The sequence below is a fragment of the Pyxicephalus adspersus genome, chromosome Z (assembly GCF_032062135.1).
Source record: "Pyxicephalus adspersus chromosome Z, UCB_Pads_2.0, whole genome shotgun sequence".
Lineage (NCBI taxonomy): Eukaryota > Metazoa > Chordata > Amphibia > Anura > Pyxicephalidae > Pyxicephalus > Pyxicephalus adspersus.
In genome coordinates this window covers 35,782,471-35,798,360 of record NC_092871.1, presented here as the reverse complement: position 1 = coordinate 35,798,360, position 15,890 = coordinate 35,782,471, and the positions used below count along the sequence as shown (strand labels likewise).

The following is a 15,890-nucleotide window of genomic DNA, read 5'->3' as shown; positions in this document are numbered from 1 at the left end:
CTGTAAGCAACAAAACCTCAAAACTATCAGAGCATAAAGCCCCCAACCTCCCCAATATTTCTTGCAACAATCCTCAGCCCTGGCGGACAAGGCACCCCCAACTGAGGGGGCACCCGGCACCAACTCCCGGAATCGATCCCACTGGAAATAGGAAAGAGACTCTGCCACATGGTGGCCCCCCACACACACAACTTCAATGCCACCCCTACTGGAATTATTTCCAGTAACACTAGGTTCTTGCACAGTCCCTGTTCCAGCCATTGTACAGGCCAAAGTTCAGCGCTCCACTTCCCAGCAAAATACGCCCCATAACCCGCTGACCCTGCTGCATCAGGTCAAGCGCCTTTTATAACACTTGTCTCTTCCAGCCACAGGGTGCGCCCATTGTCAGTTTGCAGAAAATGCATCCATTCTTCCAAGTCCTCCCGCAACACTCAGCCTAATAAAATGTCCCAGAGATCTAACCCCAGCCATGGCAGCTGCCAACCGCCGACTGAAAACTGGCCCCATGAGCATTATGCGGCAGACATAATTCAATTTACCCAATATGGATTGCAACTCATGCAATCAAATCTTTTGCAGACTCCTTACCTCTTCCTGCTCTTGGGACTGTAGAGGATTTAGGGCAATGTTACACTAGTACCTTTGAGGCAATGTGGTGCAGCTACACTTTTTATTTCCTCTTACGATTTGTGGCTGATACAGAGCTGCTCTAGCTATAAGTATGATGCCTTTTAGACAGCTGATCTGTCATGATTACTGTCCTCTGTACTGATCAACAAAAATAGCTACAAAAGCTGGTGATTCTATAGCTAGTGTCAAATGCTGCAAAAGGAGTTAGAAATTACTTGGAATTCCAGCAAGTTCTTTGATTGAGGAAAATAATTTTTCCCTTGTAACACAAATGGAAAAAAAGCAAATCTATAGCTACTGCTACAAAAGCACAAGGGTGACATGACAAGGGTTGAGGAATGAAGGCAGTAACAGCTGCTGCCAGCTTGTCCTGGACACTGCATCTTTTTATTTAACAAACACAGTTGACACTGTATTTGGGTTAAACTTGCTATAGCAGCCTGTTTATTAACATAACCAAATAATTTTACAACCAAAACAATGAGCAAAACATTCTCAATAAAACATTATACCAAAACAGTTTTGCAGGTTTTTGTAAAGGTCCATGAAAGTACCACTCATACACTAATTTTTCATGAAAGTCCATGAAAGTACCACTCATATCCAAATTTTGAGATACTTTAGTTTAACCACCAGGTGCCCCCAGCCGCTACCACGCTACCCCTAAAGGCCTCTGCAAACCCTCCTGTAGCCTCAGAAACAATGTTCAGGTGCCTTTTCACCCACAAAACTCTCCAGAATGGCAAACGCCTGGAGACAGTTTTGAAAAGTGTGTGTAATCAAATGCCACGCCCCCTTCTCATCTCCTGGACGCTTATTATCACCAAATTTTTGGTCCCTATACCCAAAACGCTCCACAGGCAGCAGCAAAAATATTTCAACATACTCACCTTTACATATTTTGCCCCTCACTTCCTGTGACAGGTGAGCGCCCAAGGGGGAGCTCAAAACACACATAAACTTTTGCTGCATATGCAACCTCTGGTGCCTCACTGCTCGCATCTTTCCCCTCTTATCCCACGCTGTCACCTCCAGCGTCGCCTAATAAAGAACCCGATACAGCAGACCTGGGGGTAGGCATACCACTAGGTCCTGCAAGGGGCACTTCGCTCCTGTCTTGCAATCCCCTTTTGACCGGCGCTGCCGCATCCCTTCCAATCTCCAGATTACAGTTTTAGTCGGGGTAGATGCTCCCTCACCAGCCCCAAACTTCACAAGCAATTCCTGCAAACATCTCAATAATCCTTCTGCACCCAACTCATTTCCTGCAATATTTCCACACTTCTTAATTCCCCAACCCTTGCATCAACACTGACCTATTTGGTCTACCCCCGCTCATTAGCTTGCACCAAATTAAAACGGTCCCCTTGCAAACCACCTCCCGACCCCCGGCACTCACCAGGCTACCCGAGGCTCTTCCGCCTCGCAGCTGTTGCTCTGGGATCGGAGACCACCTCTTCATCACCCGATGATGTCACCTCAACTTACAATCGCACCCCGCCTCTATCATCTGGCTCAGAGCCATTCTCCTTGCTACCTCAGCTGCCATGTTGTGGTGACCCCAGGCGCCATAGATTTACATCACTTCTGATTGCCCCGCGTAAACCCAAAGTTCCGGCCACTGTGTCTTTCCGTGAAATTCAGCTCATACACTGTGTCTTTCCGTGAAATTCAGCTCCCGTGCACCATTCCAGATGAGTCTTCTCCACGGACAGTAATCTGCTCCTGCCTCTTCTTACTTGCTGCCACATCCGCCATCAATGAACAGACTCCGGGCTCCCAGTCCGGGCCCGCACGACCGGCTCCCCCACGCTGAGCTGTCTTCCCCCCTCCCGGTCCGGAAGAAGCACCTGCATGCTCCGGTTTCCTGCTGGCAGCGGATCGGCCCCTGCTGGAGGGGCCTTGTGCATCATCCGCCTTAGGGTCCCATTGGTGCAGAGGATTTCTCCCGACCCTCCCACAGCCGGAAAATGCTTGGCGGGAGGGTTCGGCAAGGTGCAACAGTTCCCCTGACTGCTGAGCCTGTGTTCTAGCCCGCTGCGTAACAGGGCCAGCCCACTCACCCTCTGGCACCAAGGTGGAAACAGAATCCCTCACCCATGCCACCCCACGAATCTCCGCCATGTTCTTAATGGCGGTGGTCCAATGGTGGTCTAATAGTTGATGGTCCAATAGTTCATCCACAGACGTCATGGTAATATTTTTTCCTGACACCTCCCAACAGTTAATTACCTCTCCCCCTGCACTTTGATCCCTTCTACCCTCTAGTCACACCATGTCACCCCATACCTACTGACCAATCCAAACCACTCCTAACCCGCCCTATCATTTTATGCCTTTCCCCTCACCCTGCCATGTGGCCCTTCACCTATGTCTATTATCTCCGGGCCTACTTTGACCTCAAATTTTTGCAATGAGTGTAATTTACCTACTGATCTGACTCAGTTTTTTCTTTATGGCTTATAGCACTAGTCTTCAAATGTTCCATAATTGTCTGCAATCACATGAAACATTTCAAAGCTTTACTAAAAAAATATGCATTGACAAAGAACACAGTTCTACAGAAAACCATGTGCTCATTTATCTAATCCTTGTACCTTTTCTCATTGTTTCATCTGGTATCCAAATAAACATTACATCTTTATTTAAATTTTTTTCTGCTAGATCCTACTGAGTGGCTACCATGTTCCGTACTGTTAAACGAGACATGGCATGTTAGCAAGACTTGTTAATACCAAGTGAGCTATTGGGTGGTGCTGCTTTTTAGCTGCTAAACACAAATACCACACTCACATTCAAGTCATCCACAGACAGGAGCCAACATGTGTTCTATTTAGATGGTTAGTTACAACATGCTTGGTGCAATTTGGTTTAATATACATCTTTTATGGGTTTGATGAGTTGTTTAGGTAAGGCTGGCTTAGGGAATGACATTTTATGTGGGATAGGAATACCACCACACACAGAGGAAACGCCCTGAGAAATGAAAACCGGCATTTGTTAAAAATCAGGTTGACTAACTGAGACTGTTAGATTATATGTCATCGTGTAATACATTCATTAAAAAAATGTTGTTCATAACTTGTACAGGTAACCACACAACAAATCAATGTTTTTATGGGCCCCATATTTATATGTATTTAGTATCTTCATTTGGAGTACAGGTGGACAATTACACCTCAAATTTAGTGTCTATGACCCTGGGGTCAAAGTTGTAATGAATGATGATGAAGATCACAAAACATTGACAATTAAAGTCAGAGAAAAGGCATACTGACACTTGTTGCCACAAGAAATAAACACTGACACTTCAAATTACCGAGCATGCTGAACTTTTAGACCCAGTAACATGTCACAGAAGCTGGGGTATTGCTGGGAACATGAACAGCAATTCATGAACAGTGAGTTAGGCCCTACTTCATGCACTCTTGCATTTAAAGCACTTCAAACAGATTTTTTTCTTAAAACAGGATACAATTAAACCATTAAAATCACTTGGGCAGTCTTGCTGGATTATTCAGTTTTACTTTGCTTTACTTTACCTAAATTTAACACAGCATGCTGTGTTGCCCGTGTTTTCCATGTTTTGCTTGTTAAAGCAAGGCTTAAGCATGCTGTGCTTTCCTCACCATGCAACCTGAAGCTTATTCAAAACCAGTGGAGATTAGGCTTTACACACAGGTAGTTTTTAACAATACAATTTCCCTTTCTGCAATGCATATGCAAAGGTTTCTGTATTCTATGAGTTACTAACATTTAACAAGTATGTAGATTAGGAGTTCTAACTTCACTTTCCAGATCTGCATTTTTGTTCTATATCAGTAGAACAGGATTTCATTATTATGCAAGTGCTTCTATGTTTTTTGTGCCACTACTTATTTCAAACACTACACATCACTCAGAGAAGTTGAGGGAGTCTTCTGTAAAACAACTGATTTGAATTCTTCAACTCAAGCAATAAAGTCCATCAGGGGCACTCGCTGCACCAAATGTATATGGCCTTCCTTTCTTTTCATTATTTACTCCAGTTTCCACCTACAAATCTATCCATCCATCCTTGTATGGTTAAACTAATCGTTTGAGTCACTGACCTCAGACAAGCATGCAGCAAGTGGGATCAGAAATGAGGGCTAGGTTTGGGAAGTTCTGGATCTGCTATTTGGGAGTGGGAGCTTTTGGAATAGGTAAGTATTTGTACATATCAATACACTATAAATACAGACAAGAAAAGGGAGCTAACTGAAGTTTACCTACAGGTAAATGCTCTATAATATTGTTTTAAGGTTGTTTTCATAAAAGACTGACACTTGAAATACAATTTAAAGGAACGTCTTGGTAAATGTAACATTTTCCAATCAGGGTAGCTAAGGCCAACCTTTGAGGCCTAACTCTGTCACATCTCAGTGATTAGACATCAGGCTGATATGTTGCTGATGTGTGTATTTTTAGCATATCAAACCCAATGCCAATGATCGGAGCATATTGTAATAATATAATATCAAATAATAATATATAATGTAATACCTATGCTCTTCATCCATATGCTGTGGATCAGTATGTACTTTCAGAAACCTAGTAAATTTAATTGCTGTATATAAATGTAGTTAAAATTGAATGCCATCTTCTGTCTTGCTCGTGGCTGTGATCACATGCAGATGGTACGATGATAATGATTGTAGCTGTTTAATAGTAGAATTGCACAGTAGAAAATGATACTTACTTACTTGATACATCATTGTCTCTGGAAGACTCAGAATTTAGGAGGAAATTATATCCAGTGTGTAATTAGTCTAAAATACCTCCCTCAGGGGAAGTCTGTGGTATTGTTTTGGAGATCTGCCCAGCTCATGCTTTGAATCATATGTTCCCAGAGTCTGGGTTTGTCGGTATGTTCATTTCTGTCATATGTACACCTGCCAAGGTGCTTTTATTGAAAACAATAATATAGATAAACTCCAATACCATCCTAGGATTTATTATTTGTTGAATATTTAGCTCACTGATATATGGCTATATGTATAAAAATGTTCACCTAAAAAGAAAGCTTATACATCTTACAGATGGATGCAGAACTTCCCAAGCCTAACAGTGACTAACAAGCTTACTTTTATCATATGTATAGTTAAAAAAAAGTTTTTTTCCACTGCATGCTTACATGCTAATATGGTATAGCAGTTGGCTTTAGTCACAGGTGAATGTTTCATTCTAGAATGTGAGCTGTGTGACTTTCCTTGTATCCCTTATCATAACCGTACTATCATATACTGTACAAAAGCAGGATAGTGCACAAGGTGGATGCCTTTGAGAGGGTATTATTACAGTAGGGTATATATTGTTCCTAATTGTTGCGCACAGACTATTTCCTCCCATTGCAGTTCTTTATTTGTACATTCTTTCTACATTCATCATTGAACGCCTGACTAAACAAAGGATAGCAATACTGACATTTTCAGATTACTTACTCCCTACCAAATCTACTAGGATATTTAACAGGATAGTTTGTAATAATCATGTCAGATTTTTCCTTTATAATTACAACTGAAAACAGCCTTGTCCAACTCAGATTTATACCCAGTCTGTTTTACATTATTGCAGTCATGTGCAGGAGAGATTGACTTTGAAGGGGAACTGATATCAAAAGTCTACATTTTGTTTCTATTTATTATTATTTTGTTCTTGTATTTATATAGCACTAACATGTTACAAAGCTTTTTACAAGGTCCATAGTCATGTCGCTAACTGTCCCTGAAGGGGCCTCACAAATCCCATGAATACACTTTATAAAAGTACAGTAAACCTAACACTGTTTTAAGGAAGTAATGCTTTTTTTATTACTAGTGAGGTAAATAAGTAAATATAATATATATATATATATATATATATATATATATATATATATATATTATAATCATTTCATGATTACTACTTCAGGTAGCATCTTGTGTTTCGATAGCAACTCTGCTGCCAAAGAACAGGAGATATCAGACTTGCTATGCAGCTCAATGATTCAAAGGGAGTACACCTCCCTACTCCAAATAGGGGACAAAACCATTCGATTATTTTAACAAATGTGCAGGCAAAGCACTCTGGCATGCATACCGTCACAATCCATCCTGTGCTGGTCTGAATTCAGTATAAGTGAGTTCTGATACTTATTAATTGTCATCCAAAACAGTTAATAATATTTCAGCAGCCCGTGTTTTCTGTGGAAAGGGCTGGGAGGAGAATGAGTAAAGTCATCCAAAAGATTCATCCACAAAAGTCCTTCCTGTAAGAGAACAGCAGTTTCCATTCGTGTTGTCATCTACTGATCTGTCAGAATTCAGAATGTAAAGAACTGTAACAAATAGTATTGTACAATAATCATAATCAAGAAAACATATCAGTACCAAGAAGAGTCACAATACATAAATAAGTAGGATTCATTTACTAAAGGAGCTTAGAATTTATTTATCTATTCACATAAATATCCTATCATGTAAATAAAAAAAAACAAACATATTTTATCTGCATGTTATTATCTAATTCACATAAATATTTGCAATGTTAACTGTGTGAAAAGAATGATACTTAATTTGAAATTTGGAAATGTTGATGTGCAACAAATTAACTACTGACAACACAACTCTCTAAATAAACCTAAAAAAAACAACTTTGTTGTTATACCATACTTTTCACATACTACTGGAGCTGTGTTTAACTGCTAACAGAGCTTTTGAGAACAGCAAAGTGAAGTGGCTAACAGAATATTTGGATGAAAATACATTACATGTATTAGTTGTATAAAATTATTGATTGTCCTATTATGGAAATAGGTTCTTGTCAACTAATATCTGTCTTTCTTAAAGGGTGAGAGGGGGCTTCCTGGATTAGAAGGACAGATTGGATTACCTGGTTTTCCAGGACCTGAAGGACCACCTGGACCTCGTGGTCCAAAGGTAAGTCAGCAAGAATTTCTGGTACCATTAGCCTTATTTTGTCTTCATGTAGAATAATATTTGTGGGTTAGACTTATAAAACAAATTTATTATGATTACTCTGGTAATTTGGATTGAAATTCTGAGCCTAGTAATGTTGTTATTTATGTTATATGTTGCCACTAAAATCCCTTTCTGGATTTATTAAACAACAACCTCCAATAGACAGTGCATTGAAACATTTCTAATAATGAAAAGCTTTCCACAGTATTGGAGGCTTGTGGGTAGACATGCAGATTTGGCTGCATATTTATGACTGCAAGTATTAGGGTCTCCTTGAGGAACCTGGAGCTCTAAATCTAGAATCCAAGAAGGTGCCAAACTAGTCTTTACCTACTCACCTCCATTTCCTTTCTATTGGTCAGTCAGGCTGTCCACCATGGTGATGGACCAATCAGACTGTGTAATGGATGATGTATTAGATCAGTGGTCACCAACTGGTGGAAAATTTTGGTGGTCCGCTGCTCTGGCCAGTGCACCCCTGAGTGGGGTCAGGATAAGGATCCCACTGGGGGGCGCACAGGCCCCCATACAGATTGCAGACTTAGGGAAGTGGGCGGGGTCTGGTATCATAATGTCACTGGGGGGGAGTTTCTTCTCCTTTGAGTGACACCCGGCTCCCTGCACATGCGTGGTCTGGAACCGGTAAATTTAGTGGTCTGTAGGTCGGAAAAGGCTGGCAACCATTGTAATAGGTCTTGATTAGATCTCCATGTACAGTAGAGCCAATATTGGGGAAAGGAAACAGAACTTTGAGTTAACTTAATTTGCAGTAGTCCTCATGTGCTAACAAACTAACCGATAGAAGGATAGAAAAGTAATATAGGGATTAGTTCATCAACCTGCTGCTTCTAATTCACTGTTCAGTCACTGGATGTGTAAAGAACAAGATATGTAAATGTTACTGAACTGCAACAGGGAAAAATGCAACAGGTCTACAGCCCTGTCATATAGAAGAATACTGTGTGGTAGGACTGTTTAATTCTTAGGATTTGATAAACAGAAATACACATTCTTTGGCAGGTTAAACAAGCTTGCTTGAATTGCAGTGATTTTCCCCAGTGTATTTAGTTGTTTGCCTAAATATCAGCTTTAAAGGATTTATTGAATTCCAGAACATTTAAATCCCCTGAAAAGTTTCTATACAAAATAGCCATTCTGAATGTGTACTCTACATCAATGTGCTGTCCAAGACTGATGAACTATCATGGGCGAATACATTTGTCAAATAATAGCAACTAATTTTAATAAATCCATTTCAGGTTTGCTGGATCACCCAAGTTCTTCCATGATAATTTATCTTCTCCTGCCCTTAATATATCAGGCCCATTGGTCCTGATTTATTAAAGCTTTCCAAGGCTGGAAAGGATACACTTTCATCAGTGAAGCTGGGTGATCCAGCGCACCGGGAATGAATTACTTAAGTAATTTGCTATTTGTTAGTCCCTGGACCAGATCCATTCCAGGTTTGCTGGGTCACCCAGCTTCACTGATGAAAGTGTATCTTTTCCAGCCTTGGAGAGCTTTAATAAATCAGGTCCATTGTGTGTGGTTGCTCAAAGGCTATCTGTAAAGTGCAATAATAGCAGTTGTTCACTAGATGGCAGTAGTATTCTGTTGGAAGAGTGAAGCTTAGTTATGAGGATGAGATTGTTCTCTGATAGGGAAAAAAAATGTTTGTGTTCACTTTGAATACCCAGTCATGTGCATGGAAAATATTTTAAAAATCTGCATTTTCACTTGTAATTGCATACCTGGAGTGAACAGAGATTTACGTTAAGGTAGGTTAATATTCGCCTTGTCAACGGTCTCCACTCCTTTAGTTAATCATCTCTTTTGACTTTCATTGTTTTGTTAACTATATTTTAGTTACTCATGAAATGTTATATGGCATGATATCTTTTTTTTGACCCTCAAAATGACCCTCAAACTTAATTGGTTAATCATATTTTAAAATTCATATTAGATAGTGAATAAATCAGTCCTTTAATCGGAATGATTCAGCCAGTTATTCATTAAGTGTTATAATCCAATGACAAAATGTTTTTTTTTTTGGGTCTCACATAAGGTCAGCAGGAATAGCATAAAATATATGGTTTGACTGAATAATACAATAGGTTATGAACTGACCTGTACCATCTAACATACATTTTCTGGCCTTCTTTTTAGGGGGATGATGGACTCTCAGGACCAGTTGGACCCAAAGGAATAAGAGTATGTAATGCATTGCTGTGTTATTGGCAGTGTAGATTTTTCATTTGTACAAATTAAATGTCGTAATTTATAGGCCTAGAAACAATGCTAACCAATGTAGGGAATTCTGTAGTCACACAATGTTATCTGCTCCCTAGATGTCTGCCAGATCACACAGATAAAACTTAATAAAATTGATTGGATAAGAGAAGTTTATAGTTAATGTTTACATAAACTTTAAGAACCTTTATCACAATGTGAAAGTACCTGTATATTTGGTCATGTAGAAATCTAGGTACTGTTTGCAACCCAGGTCTCAATCTGTACTCATGACTACCATCAATATAAATATTTGGTAATGCACATTACAAGGCAATGTGACCACTTTATTTTTCGTATTATGAATCCCTCGCTAAATATGGATTATATATTTAAAGTGTACCTGTGTACCGGTAATAAGTAGAAACTACACTTGTATTGGGTTTCCCATTCTCTGCTTATATTTGTCTAAGTTACAATTAAAATTAGTTTTACTTACTTTATCCTTCATTCTTCAGCAGCCTGCAGTTTTCTATTTCATATTTTCCATAGTTTAAATATATATATATATATATATATATATATACACACACACATATGTATATAGTTATAAGTACGGTATATAATATTAAATGTAATAATATAAAAATAATTTATGTATATGTATAAACCATGTTTATACTAATCAAATGTATCTAAACTACTATTTTCACAGGGACCTCCAGGACTTCCCGGATTTCCAGGAGCACCTGGATTGCCAGTAAATATATACCCTTTTTCTACTTTGCTTCTGATTCATGTTGTTTGTCTGCTTTATGGTTTTAAGGATTTTGGGACATATTACCTTTCCACTGATAATGTTCACAATCATTCAGTGCAATATATATCACTAACATTATCATTTTTTACAGGGTTTGCCAGGTCAGGATGGAGCCCCTGGACCTGCTGGTATCCCAGGATGCAATGGGACAAAGGTATAAAACAACTTGTTGTTATTCAGGGTGTCATGTCATAACTCATGATTGGGGAAATGAGGTGGAAGAGAAAATAGTAATGAATCAAATATATATCTGTTAATAGAACAATTAAGACAAAGTGGAGAGTGGAAATTTGATCCCAGAGAGTTGTTTCCCCAACAGGTGCCCCCATGAAAAGATTTGCTCTCACCTATTGCTAATGACATAACAGATTTTAGATTTCCCATCACTTTCTGTCTTAGTTACATAGACAGAAATACAAAATTGAGGGTATAACTCTTCCCTATCTAATTTAAAACTAAAGAAAAGTTTGCCTTTATAAACACTTTAAATAAAACTATATAATCAACCCAGTATTTTACTTCCCCTAATTACATGTCTGGATATTTATACATGAGAGAAGTATAATATGAAATTATGTTCCCCCATAATAAAATGTTATTGCTCCCAACATGGCACACCCACAAGTAGTGGCATTGGTTTTACATATTGGAATTATGGAGCAGGGACATTCCTATAAAGAGTATTTGGAGTACTATAAATAATAGCTGAGCTACAGTTTTAATACCATCACTGTCATTGACAAGCTGGCACACACCTGTTTTATTCTCACCCATGTGAGATTGTATAGTAATGTTAATGTTTCTGCTTCTAAACACTTAATATTCTGTTTATAGGGAGAGCGAGGTTTTCCAGGAAGTTCAGGTTTTCCAGGTCCGCAAGGTCCACAGGTAAGAACCGACTGATATGTTTCCTCTTCCCTCCAAGATGTTCTGTTTGGTATTTGATTCGTTGTGTGTGTTCTTTCCATGATATATTTTTAACAAAATGCACTTCTGTTTTGGACCACAGTATATAAAAAAAATAATCTGTGGTCCAAAATTGAAATCTTAAGCTGCTTACAACTAGACAATAAGGGGCCAATTGAAAACTGGGAGAGGATTTTGCTTTTTTCTTTCCTCCTTGGTATTAATCCACACCATGGTCTACTTTATAATTTATTATTATATTGGTGAACTGTTAAGTTTTGCAGTATTGCTCTGTCTGGGATATAAAATTAAACTTTCATAAAAATTTGTGTGAATGTTTATTTTAATTAGCAAATCATGTGGAGAGCATCTCCATATATGTGTGAGTATATATATATATATATATATATATATAATTTATATTTATTTAAAAATTAATTTTGCTTGTACTTTTTTTTGTTCTCAGGGTCCTCCCGGATTACCCGGTTTAAAAGTAAGTCACTTTGTTTGATTATCAAAGAAATATTAAATTCTAATTTAAGTTACTATAAAAGCTCTCCCCCGCTCAATCTACCATACATTTAATATGTGCTGTATGCCTAAATCTATACACATTAGTCTGCAATTGTTTTTACTTTTTTGTCTTATTTTTTAAACAAACCATGTCTTAGCACCCATAAAACATAAAACTATGCTACATGACTGTCAAAATTATATGTATAATGTATATATTATACATTTTGGCGGGAAAACAAGTTTACCTAAACAAGTATAGCTTTTTCAAAACTCCATGGTTGTTTGTAAAAGAATATATTTCTTGTTTACCTAAAATGTCCTATTGGATCGTGGCAGAGTTGCTCCTATTAAGAATAACAAACAGCAGCATAATGTTGTCAAATGTTACAACATAAAAGTGAGTAGAAAATGGGACTACCAAAAGAAAGCGGTTGGTTTGAACAAAAGTGGAATATAATGCAGAGAGGTCCATTTGTCCCTTAGAAAAAGATTCTGCAGCTCAACCCAAGCTACAAAAAAACCACCACCTATGTTGCATTAGCTTGTTTATATCATATAACTTTACATTACGTTTAGTGTTCATCCCTTGAAGTTGCATTGTTTTTATATAAGAATATAGGTTAGTAGTGAACACATTCTGACTTATACAAAGGTGAAAAGTTTTATGAGCATTACAAGCTCCATACAGAATTTACCACCTATACAGAATAAAATTTTAATGTATCATCATAGGTGTAAAACAATGTTGGAAGTGACATTAGTTGTTCACATTTCTGAAGGCTTATCTGGAGCACCTTGCTGCAGGAGAAAGCACCTACTAAAAAAGTCACCAGTGGTTGGCCACGAACACAAATTTATTTGGCAGGTTTACCTGATGTAAAAAGAACTTACTTGATTTTCATTTTTATTGCAGTCACCAGAGGTCGACATTCACTGTATCTTGAGTAAAAATGTAATCCTGATATATTGTTACGTGTCCTCTAGGGGGAGCCAGGAGAAATTATCTCTGTGTCTCAGCCAGTGCAGAAAGGTGATGCAGGACTACCGGGTCTTCCAGGTTTACCAGTAAGTTTGTGCTCAGCCTTTTGTGCAGATGACTTGTACCCTTTACATAATTCATTTTTAAATAACATAATGTACAAAAAATTATATTTGCATATAATAATTCACAGTAATTCAGTTACTAGAATGATATACATTGTGTTTGTTTTTTTTACAAATGTTCCGCTACTATACAAATTAAAAACCGTCTTGCAACAGAATGTATTTAGTGCAAAATCTTTGTAATCTCTTCACTAGTAGAGCTATGACACCAGTAAGTGAACTTTTATGTTCATGTGAGTTTGGGGCAAAGTGTGTATACTGAAACATACAGAATGTTCATCTATGCATTACTTGTTTAAAAAGCAATCAGTCTAATAGAAAAACAGTGTTTCCACACATTATTTTATTAATATTATTAATAATCAGGATTTATATACATTTTACGCAGCGATGTACATTAAATAGGGGTTGCAAATGACAGACTAATACAGACAGTGATACAGGAAGAGAGGACCCTGCCCCGAAAAGCTTTTTTTTACCAGGTCAGAAATGTAAGTGGGACAAGAACTGTGTAGGGATTTGAAGGCAAAGCACAGGAGCTTGAAATTGATTCTAAAGTGAAATGGAAGACAATGTAGAGATCTGCAAAGAGATGCAGCGGAAGAGGAGTGGTGGGAAGGATGTCTGGTTACAGCATTAATGATAGATTGTAGAGGAGAGAGTTGGGTTAGTGGAATACCAGAGAGGAGGAGGTTACAGTAGTCCAGACAAGAGACGATAAGAGCATGTACAAGGAGTTTGGTGGTCTCTGGGGACAGGTAGGGGCGGATTTTGAAGATGTTGCGTAGATGAAAGTGACATATTCATGATCTTATACACCAAGCATGCAACCAGATTTATCAAACACAGGTCCACTTCTTAATCCTTTTAGTGCCGTGTTTGTTAATGAGTTATTACAGAGTTGTAAACCTGAATGTTAAAGACTTACTGTTTTCAAAGCTAATTAGTAGGTGCTGGAACGATTAGTAGTTAATAATATAGCTGTTAGCTGGAAGAGCAGCTTTATACTCTTAAACAACTTAGTTATACAGTAAATAACTGTAAACTGGATTGCACAGACAAAGTACAGATGCTCCTCACTTAGGAGCATAGTAAAGATCCGGTCTGCAAGGCTGTGCCTGTGCATCAGTGTCCAACTCACAGACAGCCTACAGATCTAGATTGCGGAGAATCACTACTTGGGACGGAGGAGAAGAATGAATGGGAGAAGCTGCACTGCTGTACACTGTAAATTTTTTTGTACAATGTACTCATGAGAGAGCTGTTCGTAGGTGTGAGCCATAGTTGTTAAGAAGGTAAATCAATGAGTGAGGAATACCTGTAGAAGAGTGTTTAGATGTAAAACAATTTACAAGTAAGATAGGCCTGTATTGTCCTTCTCCAATGTTGGGAATGCTGATAATGCTGATATGAACAACTGTTACATTTTTCATTATAAATATAGTTTAACAATTTGTATTGATTTCTGTATATAAATCTAATGTATTTTACATAAAAATTAAAATAATCCTGTGCAACCATAACACAAGGCTGCGGGGTTCTGCTCAGCTTTTTTATTAAAGGTTTTATCAACCTACCTTAGACTACTCTAAGCCTAATACTGGTTGTAGAGTCTTATTTAATATGATCATATGATTTTTTAGTAAGACTGATATCTTGAGGTCAATCTGTGGTCCGACAATGCACACATGTGGAATGTTCCTAATGAACTACATTTTACCTTCTATTTTCTGTATGGAGACTTTAATTCAGAGAAGTGTCACAATGTATCCATTGGCAACGATTAGCCCCACATTAATGTGTGATTCCTCTGTTAATGCCTGTGTAAAAATCAATATCATGGGTCAAATAACTCAACGCTTAATATTTCATCAACATCATCATGGCCGTTGATCATTTTATTTTCATGAAATATATCTTGTCTATATTTTTCAGGGTTTGCTGGGTCCCCCAGGAATACAGGGTCCACCAGGGCGTCCAGGACCTGCTGGTTTACCGGTATAGTTTGTATTCTAAAATTATATACAATTATAACAATTATATACACTATATATAAATATGAAAGTTAAAGCATAATACATTTTTTAAATTATAGATCCTGTTTATCCCCCTACGCATAGTGCAGTTGATTAGTGAAATTTGGAAATATAAATACCCAGTTATGTGCAAAGTTAAATTAAATATAATACAAAATAGCAAATGATCAGGTACTAAAAGTCAATACAGCTCATCTGTGTTCACAACATACACTTTGCCTATAGCCTGTACTTGCTTACTAAATCCATTCATCTGTTTCTAGAAAAAATGGCTAATGTAAGGTAGTCACAATTTTTTTCCAAGCTGGAATACTGACATTTAAAAAGTATATTTCTTACCCAAGAAGTTCCTTACCCAAGCATATTACACAGCTAGGGATCTAACATGCGTGATGCTTACTGAACAGCCTCCGCATAGCCATGCTGGGACACTGGGATATCCCTGCACTTTATTGGCTTTATTTTGCATTGCAAATTTTCCACACATTAACCAAGCTAAGTGAATTTTTGCTTTAAAGTTACCGTATTTTTCGGACCATAAGACGCACTGGACCATAAGACGCACCAGTTTTTAGAGAAGGGAAATGAAGAAAAAAATATTCTGAAACAAATAGTGTCCTAAAATATTTTATGTGCATTAAAAACCAACAGCACAGTCATAAACAC

At 37.9% G+C, this 15,890-nt stretch overlaps 1 protein-coding gene across 1 annotated transcript in view; it reads left to right on the top strand.

The window, feature by feature from the left end:
* COL4A5 (collagen type IV alpha 5 chain) overlaps positions 1 to 15,890 on the top strand; it is a 101,374-nt gene that overhangs the window by 26,879 nt on the left and 58,605 nt on the right. The window contains exons 3-10 of the mRNA XM_072431661.1: positions 7,482 to 7,571; positions 9,780 to 9,824; positions 10,558 to 10,602; positions 10,754 to 10,816; positions 11,497 to 11,550; positions 12,035 to 12,061; positions 13,069 to 13,149; positions 15,124 to 15,186. Coding sequence (XP_072287762.1) covers positions 7,482 to 7,571; positions 9,780 to 9,824; positions 10,558 to 10,602; positions 10,754 to 10,816; positions 11,497 to 11,550; positions 12,035 to 12,061; positions 13,069 to 13,149; positions 15,124 to 15,186 — 468 coding nt within the window. The remainder of the gene's footprint in view (positions 1 to 7,481; positions 7,572 to 9,779; positions 9,825 to 10,557; positions 10,603 to 10,753; positions 10,817 to 11,496; positions 11,551 to 12,034; positions 12,062 to 13,068; positions 13,150 to 15,123; positions 15,187 to 15,890) is intronic.